The sequence below is a fragment of the Pygocentrus nattereri genome, chromosome 7 (genome assembly GCF_015220715.1).
Source record: "Pygocentrus nattereri isolate fPygNat1 chromosome 7, fPygNat1.pri, whole genome shotgun sequence".
Lineage (NCBI taxonomy): Eukaryota > Metazoa > Chordata > Actinopteri > Characiformes > Serrasalmidae > Pygocentrus > Pygocentrus nattereri.
In genome coordinates, this window is record NC_051217.1 from 15,236,859 (window position 1) to 15,259,272 (window position 22,414).

At 37.7% G+C, this 22,414-nt stretch overlaps 2 protein-coding genes across 6 annotated transcripts in view; both read left to right on the top strand.

Moving 5' to 3' along the window:
• The window catches only part of LOC108432714 (ryanodine receptor 1-like), a 115,523-nt gene extending 106,755 nt beyond the window's left edge, over positions 1-8,768 (top strand). For all 5 annotated transcript variants that reach the window (XM_017706800.2, XM_037540171.1, XM_037540172.1 and 2 more), the window contains 13 exons: positions 380-466; positions 622-876; positions 1,619-1,749; positions 2,230-2,272; positions 2,540-2,673; positions 3,780-3,840; positions 3,923-4,069; positions 4,223-4,357; positions 4,446-4,602; positions 5,350-5,414; positions 5,590-5,690; positions 5,779-5,830; positions 6,567-8,768. In XM_017706800.2, coding sequence (XP_017562289.1) covers positions 380-466; positions 622-876; positions 1,619-1,749; positions 2,230-2,272; positions 2,540-2,673; positions 3,780-3,840; positions 3,923-4,069; positions 4,223-4,357; positions 4,446-4,602; positions 5,350-5,414; positions 5,590-5,690; positions 5,779-5,830; positions 6,567-6,662 — 1,464 coding nt within the window. In that variant the 3' untranslated portion in view covers positions 6,663-8,768. The remainder of the gene's footprint in view (positions 1-379; positions 467-621; positions 877-1,618; positions 1,750-2,229; positions 2,273-2,539; positions 2,674-3,779; positions 3,841-3,922; positions 4,070-4,222; positions 4,358-4,445; positions 4,603-5,349; positions 5,415-5,589; positions 5,691-5,778; positions 5,831-6,566) is intronic.
• A 978-nt stretch (positions 8,769-9,746) lies between these two features.
• LOC108442553 (galectin-6-like) lies at positions 9,747-19,826 on the top strand. Its single transcript, XM_037540197.1, has 15 exons — positions 9,747-9,900; positions 10,203-10,291; positions 11,456-11,660; positions 11,808-11,921; positions 12,863-12,892; positions 13,198-13,263; positions 14,587-14,622; positions 14,837-14,863; positions 14,966-15,001; positions 15,228-15,254; positions 16,165-16,200; positions 16,449-16,478; positions 16,766-16,854; positions 18,185-18,350; positions 19,571-19,826. Exons 1-15 carry the CDS (start codon positions 9,856-9,858, stop codon positions 19,712-19,714), a joined length of 1,140 nt encoding a protein of 379 aa, XP_037396094.1. The 5' UTR covers positions 9,747-9,855; the 3' UTR covers positions 19,715-19,826.
• Positions 19,827-22,414: the final 2,588 nt, after the last annotated feature.

The window sequence follows — 22,414 nt, forward strand, 5'->3', positions numbered from 1 at the left end:
CCATATTCTCTGTAAACTGTGAGAACTTTAGCAGGAAAAGAAACAAAAAGAAAGTATAGTTACTTTATGTTTACATACAGATACAAAACTTGTAACACCATGTAACACAAACCCCAAAACTCATTCCGCAGTAATTGTACTGCCCTGCAGTTGCATGAGTTTTATCTCAGATTTTTTTTTTTTACAGATGTCTCCCTGAGTACCTAACCTTATCTGAATGGGGCTTTTTTCTTTTGATCAACAATTACAATGTTAATTGTATATGAATTTACATTGATGTAGACTAAAAGTTTTACTTGTTGGTAAACTGATGGAGAATTCATTCTCATCTTTTTAACTACATTTAGTAAAAACTGTTCCTTCTTTATCTTCTTTTTAGAACTACCTGTCCCGCAATTTCTACAACCTGCGTTTCCTGGCTCTATTTATTGCCTTTGCTTTGAACTTCATCCTGCTCTTTTACAAGGTCAGCCATGTTTTGTTTTTTTATTTTATTACAGTTATATGAATGTATTTCCAAACTGAGAATAATCTCCAGTTTTTCCCAAAATAGATATTTTTCTTGATGACATTTGGTGTGATACATATGAAAATATCATCTTTCCCTGGGCTGTCTTTCAGGTGTCCAGTAGCCCTCCAGGTGAAGAGGACTTTGAAGGTTCTGGAATGTTTGAGGGCTCTGGACTGTTTGAGGGTTCTGGTGGTGAGGCTGAAGGTTCAGGAATGGAGGAGAATGGAGATGAGGATGATGAAGAAGGGCCTGTTTATTACTTCTTGGAAGAGAGCACAGGTTATATGGAGCCTGCGCTTGCCTTTTTCGGCATCTTACACACCATCATCTCCTTCCTCTGCATCATCGGCTACAACTGTCTTAAGGTCAGCTGGTTACAATATGCTTACACTATGGAGCAAACAAAGGATTACTGATTCATTAAATGGACCTAGCCTGCAATTTGCAGATCAGATTTACATTTAATGAAATAAATATAGGGTAAGACTTTATTAAAATAGCCCCCTATAAATAGCAACTTAATAATTATCTAGTGGTTTGTTTTTGTAATTTTATAATCATAATTGTTATTTGCGCATTAATTAGCGCTACCACTTGAATTATTACCTGTTTACTTAGTGACAGACAAATAATTAGAGAAATATTAGAGAAATTAAAGTTGCAAATTAAGAGTAGGGGCCCATTAGATTATTAATGTTTAAAAAACATTTTATATTGACCATTTAATAATGACTAAGTGTTAAAGAAAAGTTCATGCATCATGAAATCAGAAGAGACTGAATACTTAATCACATCAAACAGTATGCAGAAAATTAAATTATAATTATAATGATTTTTTATGCAATTGAGCAAATGCTTAATATTTGAAGTTATTTAATTTGAGCAGAGCATCAATTAACTAAATCATTACTGAAAAATATAACTGACTGATAATTCAAATAGGTAAATGCATTTATGACATTGTTATTATTATTATTATTATTATTAATAATAATAATAATAATAATAATAAGTTTAGGTTTATTTGGGCTACCAAAGGGTTATAAATATATTTTACAAATACTGATCTTTCTCTTTTTTTTTGTATGTGTTGTGTTTGTGGTGCAGGTTCCTTTGGTAATTTTCAAGAGAGAGAAGGAGCTGGCCCGTAAGCTGGAATTCGATGGACTCTATGTCACTGAACAGCCAGAGGATGATGACATTAAAGGCCAGTGGGACAGACTTGTACTCAATACACCGTAAGAAATGTTTGAATCTTTTGCACTAATACTCATGTGCTGTTCCTGAAAATGTTTGAAGTAAATAGTGGGTAGATCTCAGTATAGCTGAAAACAAGAGTAGCAGACACATGTTCACAAATATCCAGCGACCCATTCTAATGAGTGATTACAGTTCCTTTAAAGTGCCCCCAGGGCTGACAGAGGTATTCAACTGCACACAAACACAGCTTGTATTGTCTCCATAGAAGAACACTGCCAACAGAATCTGATGCTCTACAGTAGCTAGACATGAGCCTAAGCTCACCTTACAGCAATGTCACAATGTCGAGTGTCGAAGATCAGTATTAGAAGATCAGGAAGACAAAGGATGACAAACTCCCTATTAATACCCTTGATTTCATAAGAAATGTTAAATGTGCATACATGTGCAAACTTTTGAACATATAGTCCATGTCTTAGATATTTCGATATTTGATGTGTTTTCTTTTTCTTACATAGAACCTTCCCTAACAACTACTGGGACAAGTTTGTGAAGAGAAAGGTAGGTGTCTTGTTTGTATTTACTCTTTACTTTCAATTTGCAAATGAGTGTAGTGCTACTAATTCTCAGTTGCTCAGTGGGTATGGCACAGAACTGAACCTTCAATCAAATCTCAGCTTTTTGCCCTTCCTGTTTAAGTGATAATTTGAACTTGAAATGTTGTTTGTAGAACTTTTTTAAGGTAATATAGTGTAATCATAATGATATATACATTTCCATATTCATGAATATGTTGATATAAAGATATGTGTAAAATGCTGATGGCAGGTGCTTGATAAGTATGGAGACATCTATGGTAGAGAGAGAATTGCTGAGCTGCTCGGGATGGACTTGGCATCTCTGGATGTTAGTCAAATGACACAGGAGAAGAAGCCTAAACCGGACACCTCCATGTTCACCTGGTACAGAATACACCCCTGCATACACACAAGCAGACCTTAAATACTGTACAAAAGTTAAAGACCACCCTTTGCCTTTTAATGGCCATTAAGTACAAGTTATCCATTTTCATCTGATATTTCTGAGGAGATTAGATGTAAGACAATTCACTTGCATAAGGAAAGTAAAGTCAAAGTGGAAAAAATCAGTTAAAAGGTACAGAGAAATCATACAAGAACTAGTAGACCACTAAAACTGCCACCGACAGTACTTGATGCTTTCATCTTTCATCTCTGAGAGGAAATAATGTTCCACTCTTGCATTAGTTCTGAAAAAAAAACGTGTTTATGTTCATCCTTACACTGTGAGAAGATAACTCAACACTATGGGTCTGGAAGGATGTATAGTTGTCAAGAAGCCATTATGAAGAAAAGAATATAGATAAAAGTATAAGGAAATCCACATATCAAACAAACAAGTTGTTGGGTGTTCTCAGAATAGTAAACTATTCTCCCACAACATCATGGAATGTGTGGATTACTTGGATCATGTGAACCAAAAAATGCAACCAACTTCTAAGACTAAAATTTGGAGGTATGGAAAAAATATGCCTGCAGATTTCAGAAGTCACCTGAAAAAAGTTTAAAAGCTGTAATAAATGGAAAAGGTGGAGATGTTAAATGCTGAAAGTCTTATGTATAGATCTTATTGCAGATCTTGTTGCAGATTTTTGTATATTTGTATTTGTATATATGCCTGTAGAGATCTCTTGTATTTATTCTTCTTTTTATATGGTTTCACCCACATTATTACTACTGTCCTGTGTTGTGTGACTGCTACTGGCTGCTAAATTTCCTTCAGAATCAATAAAATGTCTGTCTATCTACCTAGTTTGATATATTTAGTTGTTAAGACTTCTGTTTAATTTACTCTTCAATATGTGCTTTCTGCTTCTTTTTTCTGAAAAATTGGTAACTATTCATTTTTACTTAATGGTTATTTTGGTTGAAAATTAAATAAATGGTGCTGTCTGACTTCTACACAGGTCTATACACTTACGTTGACAAGCTATTATGTTGGGTAAGTGTAAAGCACTGTATTTGAACTGCACGTTTTGTTATTTCTTTAGGCTGACCTCCATCGACATCAAGTACCAGATTTGGAAGTTTGGAGTTGTGTTCACAGACAATGTATGTATTGACTGCACTGGTGTGTTACTGTGTTCCTGGCTGATTTAGTGTCTGTCTGTTCACACCTTTAAATCTTCCCCAGACTTTTCTCTACCTGGTTTGGTACCTGGTCATGTCCCTGCTGGGTCATTACAACAACTTTTTCTTTGCCTGTCACTTGCTGGACATTGCCATGGGCGTGAAAACGTTGCGTACCATCCTGTCCTCTGTCACACACAATGGCAAACAGGTACAGTAGAACCAAGGCCTGCATGGACATAAAGCTTTCAGAAATGGCAAAAAGTGAAAGCTTTCTTAATATGGAACTAATTTAATCAAAACAGCTATATATGATGTATCTGTTGCTGTTCATACCTTGTTTCTGTGTCTGTTAATGGTGTAGCTGGTGATGACAGTGGGCTTGCTGGCTGTAGTGGTGTACCTCTATACCGTGGTGGCCTTCAACTTCTTCCGCAAGTTCTACAATATGAGTGAGGATGAGGATGAGCCGGATATGAAGTGTGATGACATGATGACTGTAAGGCTCTGTTCAGTGTTACTGTCACAGTCATACAGGCAAAGATGTGATGATTTACTCTCGATCTCTCTTTTGATCTTGTTCTCAGTGCTACCTGTTCCACATGTATGTGGGTGTGAGAGCTGGTGGTGGTATAGGTGATGAGATTGAGGACCCGGCCGGAGACGAGTATGAGCTCTACCGTGTGGTCTTTGACATCACTTTCTTCTTCTTCGTCATTGTCATCCTTCTGGCCATCATTCAGGGTTAGAAGCTTCACTCCTGTCTTTACACATAGAAGATGGAAAGCTATTATACACTGCCAATGAGATTTGTAAAGCAAAACTCATTAAGTCTTTAGGTAAATGAAAAAACAATAATTCTCCTTGATGAACTTGCCAGTCACAAACGCTTATCACTCATTTAAAGCCCTTCATGTCAATACAATGTAATTTACTTCAGAAAACATATTGTATTGACATGAAGGGCTTTAAAATAAGTGATAAGCATTTGTTCTATTTATAATACTGTTATGATACATCATTTCCAATTAATGGAACTTATCAGGCAGAGACCTATTTAAGAACCACATGTATAAGTTTGATATATTTCAATTTGAGTTAACGTACAAATGTTCTATACAGGACATGCATGGTTTGGCTGCAGACATGAACAACTAACTCTTTTTAATAGAGAGATTTAACCTCAAAATAACTGTAATATCACAGTACAAAGTTTTACTTTTGATGCTTAGGTACATTTAGAGTTAAGTAATTTTGAGCTTTTGTACTACCTTTTAATTCAAGGACTTCTGTATATAAGTATATTCATACATGTGGAAAATTATGAGCACGGTCAGTGCAGGGCAACATGCCCTGCCAGCATCAACTTGTTTAAGACATAACCATAGTGAGTAAACAAGTGAATTACATTGTCTTTTTTCTGCACTGAGGCCCACAAGATCCTAATTACACCACTCTTCCTGCGTCAACTACTGTATGTGTGATGTGCAGGTCTGATCATTGATGCCTTTGGTGAGCTGAGAGATCAGCAGGAGCAGGTCAGAGAGGACATGGAGGTATGTCTTCTCTGAATACCCCCACACCATAGCCTATTCATTGCATATACCACACAATCTGACATATGCATGCTGTCCTATTTACTTCCTATAGGTTCTATACTTCTCAACACATGACTTGCCATATATCTGCTGAAACATCTCTCTAAATACTCTTTTTTTCTTGTCTCCTCAGACCAAGTGCTTCATCTGTGGAATCGGAAGCGACTACTTTGACACGACTCCACATGGTTTTGAGACACATACATTGGAGGAGCACAATTTAGCCAACTACATGTGAGTACATCGCTCAGAGGTGCTCGGTTAAGGCTTTTAACTCTCATTTTCTCACAATAACAATGAGCTTTCTGCCCTATCCCAACAGGTTCTTCTTGATGTATTTAATCAATAAAGATGAAACGGAGCACACTGGACAGGTTGGTGTTCCTCTGCACGGTTTGCTTTGGGAGGGCCCATATATTTCTTTTTAAGTAACTGTTGTATAAACTCAGCTAAAGTTTTAGAACATGCCCTTCATTCCCCACTCTGTATGTAGAAACTAAACTGAAAAAATAGCTATATTAATGTTTTGAATACATTGTTTTTGTGATGTCAGGAAAACAACACATTTACATGTATCTGCCTTTTTAGCCTACAGCAGTTTAGCCCTACCCTTTTACACTGTTTTTAAGTCTTAATGGAGTGGTTTGGCCCGCACTGCTTTATGAATGAGACATAATACAGGGCAACCAGTCATAAGGGGGGTCACATACATAGAGTGATATGTAAAAGTGTAGGCGCCCCTGCTCAAATGAGTGTTTTTGTTGATTTTCTATGTGAAAATAATTTAAGACATGCTCCACAGAGAACAAACTTAACATATTAGGGGGGAAAAAAACATGAAATTTTCCAATTTATAAAATTTTCCAATCTCTTTTCTGACTGGCTGTCCTACATTATGTCTCATTCAAAAAGCAGCATGGGCTAAATCACTAAACTTAGCACATAGGTACTTAGGTACATAAAACACAACTTAATATGTTGATTTCAGGGGTCAGAAATAAATGCAATAGAAATGTAGAACATGGGCCCTTTAAGACTCTTTCCTCTTATTTATAATTTTGCTAACTGTGTTATATTTGCTCTATCCTTTCCCCTCTTATTTTCTTATAGGAATCGTATGTGTGGAAGATGTACCAAGAGCGATGCTGGGACTTCTTCCCAGCTGGCGACTGTTTCAGAAAGCAATATGAGGATCAGCTTGGCTAGTGCCATAGAGTATGTTCCGGTGTATGTGTCTGTGTGTGCCTGAGGGTGTGACAGGGAAAGGTCATGTAAATGAAAGACATCTTTGGACTGCAGAGGAAACATGATTGCTATGTTTTCTTGTGTTACCAACTGAGAAAAGACGCCACACATACCAGAGCAGGCACCCACACCCCTAGCCTTTTATTAAGCCACACGAATGAATGAAAATGAGAGAAAGATATGCAAAGTGTTTGTGTGTGTGTGTGTGTGTGTGTGTGTGTGTGTGTGTGTGAGTGAGTGAGAAATAAGTAAAGAAGGAGAGAGAGAAGAAAAAGGACAAATTGATTGTATGCACAGTTTAACTGCAACATATAGACAAGACTGAGAGGACGCATGTTGCCTGTTTAACAATTAAGCAACAATTTAATTGTTAAATGTTTTAAGGATTGAAACAGGCAACATGCCCTTCTCTCAGTCTTGTCTATATGTTGCTATGGATCTTAAAACATCACAGTGCCTAATACTGAATCAACTACAATAATGACAAGTATGATGATACTGCTTTATTGATAGTCAGTATTGATCTTTTATATTAGACCCAATAAGTCTATGAGTATTTCAGACTTATAATTTTAGTGTAATGTATGAAGTATTTTGTCTGTATTTATTTATGTGTATATAGACATATACCAGAGCCATATCACTGCTAAAGTCCTGCTCTGTGACCTATAAGTCATATTTTAAGCCAGGCTATTGACCTATGTGTTTATATGACCATTTGTAAAGTAAACCTACTTCTTGAGAGAAAAAAAAACAAACTCTAAAGGCCTTTTTGGGACAGTTTCATATAGCCTTTTTGGATTATTAGTGAGATATGAGCTTTAAGGCAGTGCTAAAACTGACCCAAACTTTGTACTAATGTTAAAATAACTGTACTGCACTACAAAGTCTTAGGATGAGACACTGTTTCTGTGCTCCTCATACTCAGTGCTTCTGCTATGGAGAATTTAGATATCTGCTATTTCCTTTACTTGTGTAGAATCACTGTAACTCGGCAATGTCCATTTGCTGTTTTCATGGCAAAGAAGTTGAAATGTTCAATCACTGGTGACTTCATTAGGTACACTTACATTGTGTCTTTATTCATTGTCCATTTTATCAAGTCCACTTACCATGTAGAGGCACTTTGTAGTTCTACAGATTGTATGCTTGCTAGCCCCCTTTAACCCATTCATCTATGGTCAGGACTTCACTGGACCACTGCTGTGGGGGTATCACTGCAGATCTGAGAATGATCCCTGCTCAGTGGTGGTCCTGTGGGAATCCTGACCGGTGATGACTGGGGTCAAGGTGGCTAAAAATTTGTGCAGAGAATCTGTAGTTGTAAAACTACACCAATATGGTAGGTAAGCACACCCGATACAGTGGACAGTGAGTGTAGATACAACGTAGATGCACCTAATAAAGTGACCACTGATTGTATGTCACTGCATGCAGGCGTTTTTTGTTTTGCCAGTGCATTTCAACGCATGAATGTATAGAATACATCCATTATGGCCAACCTGACTTTTTAAGATTCTGACAAGAAGTACTTTACATGCTGACTGAGAAAAATAACTTATTTTGTCAACATAAATATATAAATAATATATTTTTTCGTTGGAGCTTTGAATTATTCACACATTCTAAGCCACTCTGTTCTAAATGAATATGTATTGTGTACTTTTTTTGTGAAAAGAAAAAACTGGTAATGGAAAAGGATGAGAGCTATGTTCAGTTTGCAGTCAGACAAATCAGGTAGCTTTGGTGTTTTTGCCTGCAGACTTCTGTTTCTTTCAGCCCGGTGCCACACGTCATAGTTTTTTCCCCAAATAGAGAAATAAATTGTTAAATCTCTCTTGTTTGTGCTTCATGTTAAGTCACAAATAAGCCAAGAGAAGTGACTTCATGCTCAAAGCCACACATATAGCCTCCACATGACGTGAGAGTGGAATATGTGCCAGAACCGTGTGCCTGTGTGAACTGCTCTGAAAGCTGCAGGAGAGATGTTGCTTTTCTTTAAATCTGACTGAGTATCTGCCAGAATCCTATGTTTCAATAAAGATTAAACTGATTTCAGTATTTTAAGAGCACTGTTTCATTCTCTCTGAGTCTTGATGCTCCTAACATGCAGCTCTAGGATCAAAGTCTGCATCTGAGAATCAAATTACTCACATGCATCCGGACAGTGTAATGAGTCATTTCAGCAAATCAATCATTACAGAATATTATTATAGAATGCCTATCAGTTAAAGGCCAAGTATTTAAGATATGCCTCATAGTGGAGTGACTCCAGCTCTCCACATGAGAGGTAGGCCATGTGTAGGTAGGCCATGAAGCTTCTTGTTTTTTTTTTTTTTTTAAACAGTGGAATAATTAATTAGTTTATTCTGAGACAGTTTAGTTAACATTAGGGGTGGGAGTCTCTAGACACCTGAAGATTTGACTGTGATTCATAATGGGATGCCAAGATGCAATTATAAAACAATTCTCAATGCATCTTGACTGTTTATTTTTGATGTCTGCAGCCTAATTGATGATTTTTTTTCTGTATTCGTGATTAGTTATGTTTGCTTCCTCTTTCTTTGCAAATTCCAAGCACTAAAATGAAAATATGGGGAAAAAATGAAAGTAGGTTGTTTCCATCAAAACTTTCAGTGATAAAAATGTTTGCCCAATGAATTCACTTCCTGTCATAAATGAATGAATGAATTAATGAATTAATTAATTGTATTAAACATTTTAATTAAATTAAGGTTTGCATCATGCATTCTTTACCTGCTCCTAACTGGGCTTATACTGTGATAACTGATTATCAGAGTGAAGGCCTAGAAATGGTCCTCTAATAATTAAAATAACTCTATATTCTTATTTCCAAACACTTGCATCATAAATTGTTAATCTATTTATTTTACAGACACACCCTTGCAAAGCACATACACACAATCACACATACACCTTTGTTGGCCTGGACCACTCCTGGAGTAGGCAAGGTAATTGCTGATAACACTGGTACAGCAAACAGCAGAACACAGAGTACATCTGGTAGCACCCCTCCCTTTAGGCCTGGCTATAAGAGCACGCTACTGACATTGTCTCTGTTCAGCTGCTGTTCACCCTACTGCCCTTCTCCTGCTTGGCCCTCGTCTGAAGAGTCAGACAGTATCCCGCTAACATGACCTTCTTAGCTCCACCAGGCTATCAGCCTATCTACAACCCAGTGAGTACATGTCTATTTTTGGTATCTCTGCTGTTTTAATTTTTGACTTTACTAGGTGTAGAATATCCACAAAGGGTGCGTATGCATGTGTGTTTGCATACATTTTCAGGACGAAACCTTCCCGACTTTTTAGACATATTATGAAAAAACAGAAATGGTTCACATTTTGTAAAGAGCTAAATATTTTAGGGTGAGATTTGGGAAATTCTTACTACCTAAAGCTATTTATATAAATATAATACATACAGAACATAGGATCTGAGGTTTAAAAATCTGCATGTTTGTGCATGTATGTTCTTTAGAGCATCCCATATGTTGGTCCTATCACTGGTGGCCTTAGGGCAGGAATGTCAGTCTATATTCAGGGAAAGATCCACCATCACATTAACAGGTAAGTGACAGAGTAAGACAAATCTTGTTATTACCTCTTTTCAGGCTTTCTTTATAAATTTCCTCAAAAGGAATTTCCTGAAAGGATTAATGTAATCACTTTAAAGAAAGTGGCAATGTAGTGAGGTGTATGGGCGTTGCCCCAGTCATTGTTTATTGTCCAGTCTGGCGCCATGGATCTACATGCCAACCTTTAACTGACTAATAGAGGTAAATTAGTAAAGGTAGACACAGGCACACATGCTGCGTACAACATAAATATTCAACAATATTCAAACCTGGTCTCAAATCTCCAAAATGATAACTTTATAAGTAAAGTAGTTTTCTTCCTTCTCTTGTAATGTAAATCAATGGAACCAGAATTTTTTCCAAGTCATTTTGGGCCGCTTCTTTTGATTCATTCATCATGAAATCAAAACGATGTAAACAACAACAGGCATTTTCAAATTATGTCAAAAACTGAAAAACAGGAGATAAGAGGTTCTGACAACAGCGATATGCAAACAGAGGCAGTAGAATGGGTCATACTGAACTTTAAACATGGAACTGTCATAGGATATCACCTTTGCCACAAGTCTGTTTGATAGCTCAGTAATAGCTCAGCTAGATGCTAATCACACAAACTCACAGAGCAGGGCCACCGTCACTCACTACTGAGTTTCAAACTGCCTGTGAAAGCGAGAGAACCGTGTGTGTCAGAAGCTTCATGAAATAAACACAAGCCTTAGATCACTACTCACAATGTCCTGAGTCCATATGTCCTTAAACCACATATTGCCATACATGGCCTCTCAAACAAAGGTTTCATTATTCACTATGTGTACTCAAAGGTGTTCCAGTTTGTTTTTCATATCTCATCGAGGGCCGGACGCTGGTAACACTAAAACATTTTCAGAAGAAACTGAACTTACATTCATCCAGCCCTCATAAGTCATAGTTATCAGTAGCCTGTTGCACCTCACTGAATTATCTTGGTTTCATTTAGCCTGATCATTGTAAAGCCTGGAACATGTGATCTAAACCATGATTACTATTGAAAGCAGAAAAGCGCATGATTGCCAGCGCCAGGCGGGTAATACACACTTATGTTTGTCAGAATTAAATGATTTTTCTTGATATCAATGTCTGTGTTTGGCTCTGTCTCCCTCTCTACTGGCCTTTAAAGGTTTAATGTGAATCTGCAGTGTGGTGAATTTGATGGATGTGACATTGCTTTTCATCTGAACCCTCGTTTTGACCTCTGGGACAAAGTGATCTTTAATACTTTCCAAAATGGCTCATGGGAAGGTGAAGAGAAAGTCAAACACATGCCTTTCCACAAGGGAGAGCATTTTGAGCTGATTATCGTCGTCAACACAGAGGGCTATCAGGTGTGAAGAACTGCTTTTTTAAACATCACTCGTTTTACAACATGCTGTGTAGACGTGTTAGTGGTACAGTCATTCACATACATTTCTGGCAGTATGTTTGATGGAGCTCACAGAATAGCATGAACATACTCTTTTGTGGCCTGGCAGGTAACCGTAAATGGGAAAGACTTCTACCTGTTCCAGCACAGAATGCCTCTGGAGAGGGTGTGTGCCCTGGAGATCGGGGGAGATGTGTCCATTGACACCATCAACATCATTGGGGTGAGAAATAAAACAGGTTACAAATTTAAAACTGTGAAAGAAATGTTTTGAAGTTCATGGTCTTGCTTTGTGGTGTATGTCAAAGCTGTCCTGTAGTTGTTCCCGGTAATTGTAATTGAAGTGAAATGGATGTAATTCAGTAGTGGTAAATTGTAACTGTTATACATTCCTGTATAAATGCAAAAACTCAAAATATATGAAAACCACCTCTCCAATAATGCTAATATCTGCTGGCACATCTATGAAATTCTAGTTGTATGTTAGTGCTAAGCTAATGCCTATTCCCATTAACTTTTAATTAATTTTTTGGCCGTTGTAGATTAATCAAGGAAATTTGAAGCTTGTAAAAGACATAATACTACACCTTAGGTGGTAGCAATTTTACAGTGACTTTTTTCAGTAAAGACGGGCATGTTCCGTTTCTAACAACTGATTATAATGCACTGGTCAGGCTAGCATCACAAAAAAATGAGTTTTGTTCTTTTGTTTCTTTGACTTCTAGAATGCCTAAAATGACCTTTTTCTTTTTTTCATTTTTTTTCAAAATTGATCTCACTTATTGTAATTCAAAATGTGACTGAATGATTCCTCTGTTACTTCCTAATTACGTTATTGATTAATCTGAATCTGACATATTAGTCAGATTACTGAAGTCCCAGCATGAGAGCTCGACTGGTTGCGTCTACCTAGCTAGCACAGAGAAAAAAAGCCTGATTGCATGCATCTCTATCTGCTTTAAGAATGTAACCATTTATTTCCAACCAAAACTTAACATTTAAATAAGAAAATACCTACAATACCTGCAGAGTTTAAACACAACAAGCATGATAATTATACTGAATAATTACTATCTGAAGGCTTAGAAAGCCCTGAGGGCTCCCCATTGTAATTCAGTGTTTATTTAACCAAACAAAAATTGATCAAGTCTATCTCCTGTGTAGGGTATGCAAGGAGGAATGGGAGGCATGGGGGTGAGTGCATTAATGTTTGAATTTGCTTTTAGATAGATTTTAATAATTATAATCAGCTGTCGATTTGAGCAGGATTGTTACTACTGAGGAGCTCTAAGCAAAACTAATCCAGCTCAAAGAGGGCTTAAAAAAGGATGAAATTGATCAAAAATATAAAATGTAAAGAAATCTGTATCAACCACAAAAAATTATAATTGATGCACCCCTACTAAATCTCTGGAGGCACTGCAATTAAGTTCTAGAATTAATCCATGTCTTTGAATCCCTAAAAGTATATAATATTAAGACTTTCTTATCTCCTAAAGGGAGGATACCCAGGTGGAATGGGAGGTGGCATGGGGGTGAGTGCACAAACAATATATCATGCATCTGTCTGTGTTATCTTCATGTAAAGCACAATATGGGGTAGGGGTGGGAATCTTTAGGCACCTAATGATTCGTTTCGATTACGATTCAGAGGGCTTCAATGCGATTATAAAATGATTTTTGATGCACATTGATGCATCTTTTCGCTATGTCAGTAAAATATTTTCGAGACCGGATGCTGACTCTCCAACGTGTGCGGCATGGTGCTAAAGCCCTGACTGAGAATTTCCGTGCAGACTACAGGTCACACAGCAAAGAAGTCTCAACGAGCGAGTAGCTACGAAATGGCAAAGTGAACATTTAGAGACGAATGGACATATTCGCATTTATAAGCACCGCAGTTATTTCCTTGTATGTTAAATCTGCAATGAGTGACTGTCTCTCTCTAAAAGTTTGCGAAGATGAAGTCACTTCTCTTTCTAACTTTCCCGTTCCAACAGTTACATTCTGCGCCTCGGGAAAATTCGAACGAGAAGCTGGCAAATGAGAAGCGACTTCTGCTTCGTAAAACAGTCGAATGTCGAGAGACATTTTACAAGAAATGGTTCTAGTTTTGAGGAAACATTTTCTGAAGGAGATGCGAGATATAAAAGTGGCTATAGCTGAGCTCAAGCTTAAAGCAGAGCAAACTAAGTCTGTGTTTTTGTTTATATTTTTAGCCTATACTAGGACATCAGTACATACTGAGACATACTGGTCATTAAATGCTGTGGCTGCCAAAGTGGTATGACTTTGTTGAAAGGACAAAATAGCTCTTCTGAACATTTGGGGTGTGGCTCCTCACCTAACCTGGCTATAATGCAGAGGGAGCCGGTTGGATTTCTCTCTAATCCATGTATGTTTTTGTTATGTGCCGCCACAGACTGTCCGGGCGCTGCACTCAACCACTTTTACGTTCCGTCAACATTGCATTATAACTTAAATTTTAAGAAAATTGTTTTTTGACATTTATGAATCGATTCAGAATCATTCATGTCCGCATCGCGATGCATCTAAGAATCAAGTTTTTCCCGCACCCCTAGTATGCAGTATACATACACACTAACCTGCTAAACCTCTGAAAGGTGGATATTACCTAGTTGTAGATTCGAGCAGAACTACTATTACCGAGGAGCTCTGAGTAAAACAAATCCAGTTTGAATAGGGCTTAAAAACTAAAACTGACCAAAAAGATCAAATATAAAAAAATCTGAATCAGCTAGAAAATATCATAACTGATGCACCCCTTACTAAATCTCTGTAGGCACTGCAATTTAGATTTACACTAAGCTTAATCCATGTCTTTGAATCTCTAAGAGTATATAAGATTAAGACGTTTTCTCCTAAAGGGAGGATACCCAGGCGGAATGGGAGGTGGCATGGGGGTGAGTGCACAAACAATACATGCATCTGCCTGTGTTTTCTTCGTGTAAAGCACAACATGCAGTGTACATATATACTAACCTGCTGAACCTCTGCAGGGTGGATATCCCGGAGTTGGAATGGGGGTAAGGCTTTTCTTTAAAATGCCCCCAAAAACACCCATTATACAGTCTTATACATGTATACTGCCTATTAATTGCTGTTTGTCATCCATAGGGAATGTATCCTGGTAGCGGAATAGGGGTGCGTATTTCAGCACTATGAGCCTTTTGCTGGTTACTTTAAAAGTTACTGTCACAGTTAGTGCTTCAATAATTACTGATTCCCAAACATCTGTACCTGTAGGGTGGATATCCTGGAGCTGGAATGGGTGGCATGGGGGTAAGAGTATGTGTAGGAATGTGAATATATGACAGATTATATGAGTGTTAAAATATTGTCACAGATGTGTTTTTAATTTGTGTTATATATATATATATATATATATATATATATATATATATATATATATATATATATATATATATATACAAATTAAAAACACGTCTGTGAGAATATTTTAACATATACACGTGTATATATTTGTTTCTTTTGTTTTTCTTTTTAGGGAGGTTTTCCAGGACCTGGAATGGGGGTAAGACTTAAATAAGTAACAGAAATCCAGTTATATATCTTTTGGCTTCAGGGAGAAAAAAAAACATACACCAACTGGCCACTTCAATTAAAACCACCTCCTTGTTTCCACACATAGTTGCACTTTGTAGTACAATTACAGACTGCAGTCCATCTATTGTTCTTTACACAGAAAACACAACAACTAAATTTTTTTTTTCAGTATTTAATGTGTCCACATTTTGCCTCTATTAAAGTGTCCATTCGTGCCAGGAGACTTGCTTTTAGTTATTCAATGAAATCTGCAGGGATGTTCAGTCTCAGAAGTTGGTTGCATTTTCTGCTTCTCACAGTCTCACAAAAAATCCCCAAAACATATTTAAAGATTAAGATCTGAACTGTGGGGTGATTAGTCCATTGCTCTAAGACCACAAGTAGCTTTTTCATTTGATTTGTGAATTTTCTTCCTTACCATCCATTTCCTTTTCTCAGTTAGGACTTCTTCACAGCTTCACATCCTTTCAGAGCCATAGCACTAATTTGTCTTCCCACAGTGGTAGTATGGACAGGAAAAGCTGTGATTTTTTTAGATCTGAAATAAGAGTGGAGCTCCACTTTCTCCTGTCTCTCAAAGATGAAAGCTTCTGATGGTGACAGTTTTGGTGGTTTACCAGGTCTTGCAAGCTTGTTAGGAGTACCATTTTCTCTGTATACAGTATTTTAATCATTTGAAAACTCCTTTTTTCACTCCTTTAGTCCCCGTTGTGGGACTAACAAATGTCACTTAATCTTCTATCTAAACTCCTCAGAAGTATCTCTGACGAATAACTTGTACTTAATGGTCATTTTGACTCGACATTAAACAAATAAAGTGTGGTCTCTGAATTTCTGCACATTGCTGCATATAATAACTATTAATATCTCTATGTAAGGGAGGAGAAATGGGCTATCCAGGAGGAAATCTGCCGGTAAGTGTGAATACATATTTTACATATGATCATCAGTCATTCAATCAACTGAAAAAAATCAGCAGCCTCCATCAGTCTTCAGTGTAGACCAAGACCTCGGCTTGCTAGACTAGTTCAATAAACGTCTCGGTCACTTCCATCAGTGCTACAAAAATCCAAAGAACAGTTTATCACAAACCTTTAATAAACACAAAACCTGCTGCTTTCGCCAAAGATCATTTCACATTGTGATTTTTTTTTTCCATCAGGTAATGGGACTACAGCCTATCTTCAACCCTGTAAGTATTTTCATAGCTGCTGAGCTAAATTCTCCACTGGTACAGATTACAGATCCTTGCCTTTAGACAGCACAGAAACATCCGTTTCTGCATCAGTGAATAGAGAGCATCAGAGTAACCCTGCCTTAGTTAAGGGCCAAGTGGAAACAGTAGAAAGTTTAAGGTGAACCCTTGAACCCAAGTTTTATTGCCACATTGTCTGAAAACTGGACCACAACTAGAACTGTAAGCTCCTACTAGGCCTATCTGGAAAGGGTATTGTGTTTTATTCTTTTATGTGCGTTTAGGGCATCCCCTATTCAGATATGATCCCTGGAGGAATGACATTCCAGAGGACCATTATCATTAGAGGCATGGTGCCATATGGAGCTGACAGGTATGGTGTATGTGTGTGTGTGTGTGTGTGTGTGTGTGTGTGTGTGTGTTCGCATGCAAATTCGCATGCAAAAACAAAATTACTTTTAAAAGTTTATTCATTTATTTGTTTGTTTTAAACAACAGTTGCAATTTTCATTTTAATTTTTTAAAATTATGTTTAGGATTAGACTTATTATTTAGGATTAGACATTACATTACAATATTATAATTTCATTTTGATACATATCATTGCCAATGTGAAATAACCTTGTATTTCTATTATTGTGTTACATTTTTATGATGAATAGACTAAGAGAAATGGCTCAATATCTTACTATATATTAACTTCCATTACATAAGTTAAGAATGTTTTTTCCTTCTCCTCTAAAGTTGTCATTTTGGAGATACAAGGTTGTGTTCTGTCAGCAACAATATTATATGTTAAATATCGGTTCTGACATGTATATAGTATATATGGAATGTATGACTCCACATCCTAACACTGAATAAAAACAAATTACACTTAGTGGCGCTTTATTAGGTACACCTACCTTGCATCTATGTTTACTGTTCATTTTATCAGCCTCTTTTACCTCGTTCATCAATAGTCAGGCCCTCAACAGAGCATTAGTTATTTATATAGTGGATAATTCTCAGAACTGACATGGTAGTGGGAGGTTAGTGCTTGTTGTGTTGGTATGAGCAGATCAGACACAGCAGTAATGCTGGAGTCTAAACATTGTGTCTACTCACTGTCCACTCTATTACACACATTTACACACATTGTAGGTCTACTCTGTAGATGTGAAGTCAGAGACAATAGATCATCTATTGCTGCACAGTTTGTGTTAGTCATCAACAATATCATATCTTTCATCAGCAGTCACATATCATATCTTTCATCAGCAGTCACAGCACGCTGCCCACAGGACATTTTGATTAGTCTAGCACTGGCACTGAATTGCAACACTGCAGTGCTGAGAATGATCTTCCATACAAATAATGCATGCTCTGTGGTGGTACTGTTGGGGTGGCCCATTGATGATCACTGTATAGCGGGCCTAACATATTATGCACAAAGTCTGTACTTGTAGAACTAAAAAAAACATACAATAACATAACATGTGTGTTATTTGTACAACAATACAAAAACATATGTGGTAAGTGGAGTTGATAAAATGAAAAGGTAATGTAGATACAAAGCAAAACTGCAGGTTACTGTAGATTTAGTGGCGAGTGTAAGTATATATTATAAGTATATATCTGTATTTATACAGTTTTCATTACTGTATTTTAGTTCAAAAATGATATGCAATTTAAATATTTTTTCTTTATGTTATTTACTTTAGGTTTTGCATTAACTTTGTGGCTGGTGGCTCACGAGACATTGCCTTCCACCTTAACCCTCGAATAAGAGAGGGTATTGTCATCAGAAACAGCCTTATCGGTGGTTGCTGGGGTGATGAAGAGCGAGACATCGATTTCAACCCCTTCCTGGAGGGACAGTTCTTTGAGGTGAGGGCTAATTTTAGGGACGCATTGATACCGATGCTAGTATTGGGGTGATACCGTGCTCATACACTTATATTTTTACTAGTAAAAATGTACCGATACCAGTGTCTGATACCTGCTGACATGTGACATAAGCCGAGTGTGCACTGCCACATTAATAAACAACTCAAGCTGACACTTCTCACAGTGAAGTGTTTCTGACTCTATCAGTTTCACACAAAGTCAGTGGGTACTTTAAACATTCAATCTTGGCAAATTCCCACCCAGAATACACTTGATTTTAGAACATTTTTAAACACACCAACACAATTACAACCACTTTTCCAAAGCAAGTGGAGGCACCCAGGCTAACAAAACAGAGGGGAAAAAGTCAGCATTTCATCCCAAAATTTAGCCATGCCTACTTTACTGTGTATGATTAAGTAGAATTGCGAAGCATTAACGTTATGTTTTTAACTGTCTTTGTAAAACTGTAGAGGGGTCGTATTGTCCTATCATACATTTCAGTGCACAGCACGGTTAGCCAAGCTGCTAGACACTCTTAAAAAGATGGTTCTTCAAGGGTTCTTCAACAAAGAAAATGGTTCTGTATAGAACCTTGAACACTCAACAACTGATGGAGAATGTGCTAGACAGGGTGAGTCAAAAGTCAAAGGACACTGTTTTATTTTATTTTGTTTTTTATGCTGTCACAAGCCTCCACGATGTGGTGCTGAAGGTGGTGTTTGTTGCGGATTTTCTCAGCATATTTGTTTGAGATGACCCTAGAGATAAAAGTTGATAATAAAATAAAAAATAAAATAAAACCTGTCCTGTGACTTTTGACTCACGCTGTAGATGGTTCCCTTCTGAAAAGGGTTCTATATAGCACCCAAAAGCATTTTTCTATTGTTAAAGCTCGACATCATAAAAACAGAAGAACCCTTTTGGGTGCTATATAGAAGCATTTTTTAAATCATCTACACCACATTCTCCATCAATCTGAAGAACCCTTTCATAATACAAAGAACTTTTTAACCATGCAAAGAGTTATTTGAGCATTCTTTTTTTTTTTTATTCTTTACTAAAGAATCTAAAGGACCATATTTTTAAAAGTGTAGCACAGCTTCTTGGTGTGCTATGTTGTATTGAACGAAACAGCTTTATTTGAAAATTGGTTTGTTTACATTTTTCTTATGTTATATGCTCTAGCCTCTCTCTCTCTCTCATGTGTTTTCTCTCAGATCTCCATTCGCTGTGGTCAAGACAAGTTTAAGGTGTTTGCCAATGGGCAGCACTTGTTTACTTTCTACCACCGTCTAGAATTCGCTCAGATTAGCATGCTGGAAGTGGAGGGAGATGTCCAAATCTCATACATCCATTACTGAACCTGCGTTCTGAGTAGAAATGACTTGCCCTGTTACTGCTTTATCTATATAAATGTCTTTACATTAATGACATAATTGTTACTGTTTGATCACAAATAAAACAGTAAATAATATGGCCTTAACATTTGTGTAGTTCTCATTAACGTTTGTCCAATGCATATATATTTCCAAAAGTATTCACAGGTGTTCCAATCACTTCCACAGCCACAGGTGTATAAAACCAAGCACCTAGGCCTGCAGACTGCTTCTACAAACATTTGTGAAAGAATAGGTCGTCGCTCTCAGGAGCTCAGTGAATTCCAGCATGGTACCATGATAGGATGCCACCTTCACAACAAGCCCAGTTGTGAAATTTCCTCACTACTAAATATTCCACTGTCAACTGTCAGTGGTATTATAACAAAGCGGAAGCGATTGGGAACGACAGCAACTCAGCCACGCAATGGTAGGCCACATAAAATGACAGAGCAGGGTCAGTGGATGCCGAGGCGCATAGTGCGCAGAGGTCGCCAACTTTCTGCAGAGTCAATCGCTACAGACCTCCAAACTTCATGTGGCCATCAGATTAGCTCAAGAACAGTGTAGAGAGCTTCATGGAATGGGTTTCCATGGCTGAGCAGTTGAATCCAAGCCTTATATCACCAAGCGCAATGCAAAGCGTTGAATGCAGTGGTGTAAAGCGCCGCTGCGACGTGTTCTCTGCAGTGACGAATCACGCTTCTCCATCTGGCAATCCGATGGACGAGTCTGGGTTTGGCAGTTGCCAGGATAACGGTACTTGTTCACTGCAAGCTAGGCCTTCTCATACAACATCAGTGTCTGACCTCACAAACGCACTTCTGGAAGAATGGTCAAAAATTCCTATAAGCACACTGCTAATCCTTGTGGAAAGCCTTCCCAGAAGAGTTGAAGCTGTTATAGCTGCAAAGGGTGGGCCGACATCATATTAAACCCTATGGATTAAGAACGGGATCTTACTCAAGTTCACATGCGTGTGAAGGCAGACGAGCGAATACTTTTGACAATATAGTGTATTTCAAACATTAGCACAAGTTCAGCAAAGTTGGACAGGTAAAGTGGGATGAATAAGCATTATGTTATGCTGTCATTTGAGCAACGAAGCTAATTAAATGTAACTGTCACAGTAGTCACAACAATATGCTTCTCATTCAGCTTTTCTGTTACTGGCCTGCAGGTGTGATCTTCACTTTCTGAGAAGATGAAACTGAAATCTGTCTGTCACAAGACACACACTGTTTAAGTGGGTTTTAAGTACTACCCCATATTTGCTGAACACACCAGAAATTGTGACACCCTACATGTCACCCTAAGGGGCTGCAGTTAAAAAAAAAAGTTAATGACATTGTGTTCCCTTGCAAATAAAATATGTTCCCTCATAAATGTTTTACATTCCCTCACGAAACATATTCTCATTAGACAGCAAGCAAACGTAGGACCAGAGGTGCCCAACGACATTGTCTACATTAGAGCTTTGTTTTTAGCATAGCTAACGTTAAAAGCTGTTTTCCCAGCTTAGCCAGTCTCAAACACCTACAGAGTTTATTCAGCAATTGTTCTCTACAATCTCTGTACATGTAGCTTTTACTGTACAAGGCCACTGGCTCTCAGTTTCAGTAATCAATACAATAATAATCAATACAATTTCAAAACATATGTTGCAAAAGCACAAGATATGTGTGCAGCTTTAATGAGTGTTTCCTGGTGCATTTACCAAACACTGTCTGACTTTTGTTTAGTTCATATACATGAATGTATATAGTGTATATACAGGGGTGTCACTAGGCTGTACCCACATCAAGGGTCAGAGTCTGGTCAGGGCATTGTACATGGTCACATGGTTACACAGCATGTCCTCTAGATTCCACTCCACCTCCACTATAGGCTGTAAAAACAATCTGCGAGTTCAAAATAAATAAATAATAATAAAAAACTGCTATACCTTCATTAAAATATCACTACACGTATAAATACCAGGTGATTAAAAAAATAAATATATCTGTATCTGCTGGTGGCGGCACAGTGGCGTGGTGGGTAGCTCTGTCTCCTCAAAGCAAGGAGGGCCTGGGTTAATGTCCCTGGCCGGGTGGCCAGGGTCCTCTCTGTGTGGACTTTGCATGTTCTCCCCGTGTCAGTATGGGTTTCTTCCCACAGTCCAAAGACATGCAGTCAGGCCAACTGGACATGCTAAATTGCCCCTAGGTGTGAATGTGTATGTCTGTCTGTCTGTCTGCCCTGCGATCTGTCCAGGGTGTATACTGCCTTCCACCCAATGACTGCTGGAATAGACTCCAGCACCCCACTGCGACCCTGAGGGAGAAGCAGCTTATAAAATGTGTGTATCTGCTGGTAGAATGCTAAAATGCATATTAAATGATTTTGTCTCCCTCTGCCTTGTGTGGCAGGTCTTACCTCCTCTGTTGTTTCTGTTGCTTGTATGATCAGTTCCTGTCCTCGCTGAGCTGCTTTTGTGTTAAGCTCCTCTCCAACCTCTTCTACCCTCTGTACCTGCAACAACTAATATAAAATTCTCAGCTTGCCACAAATAACTATATCTGGTATCTTATCACAGATCAAAATGACCATATATTGTTTTATCCTGTTGTAATTCTTAAAATCTCAATAATTATGATCCCATTACTGCGCCAAGATGAAGTTCTTCCTTATATTCGCCTTTGTGAT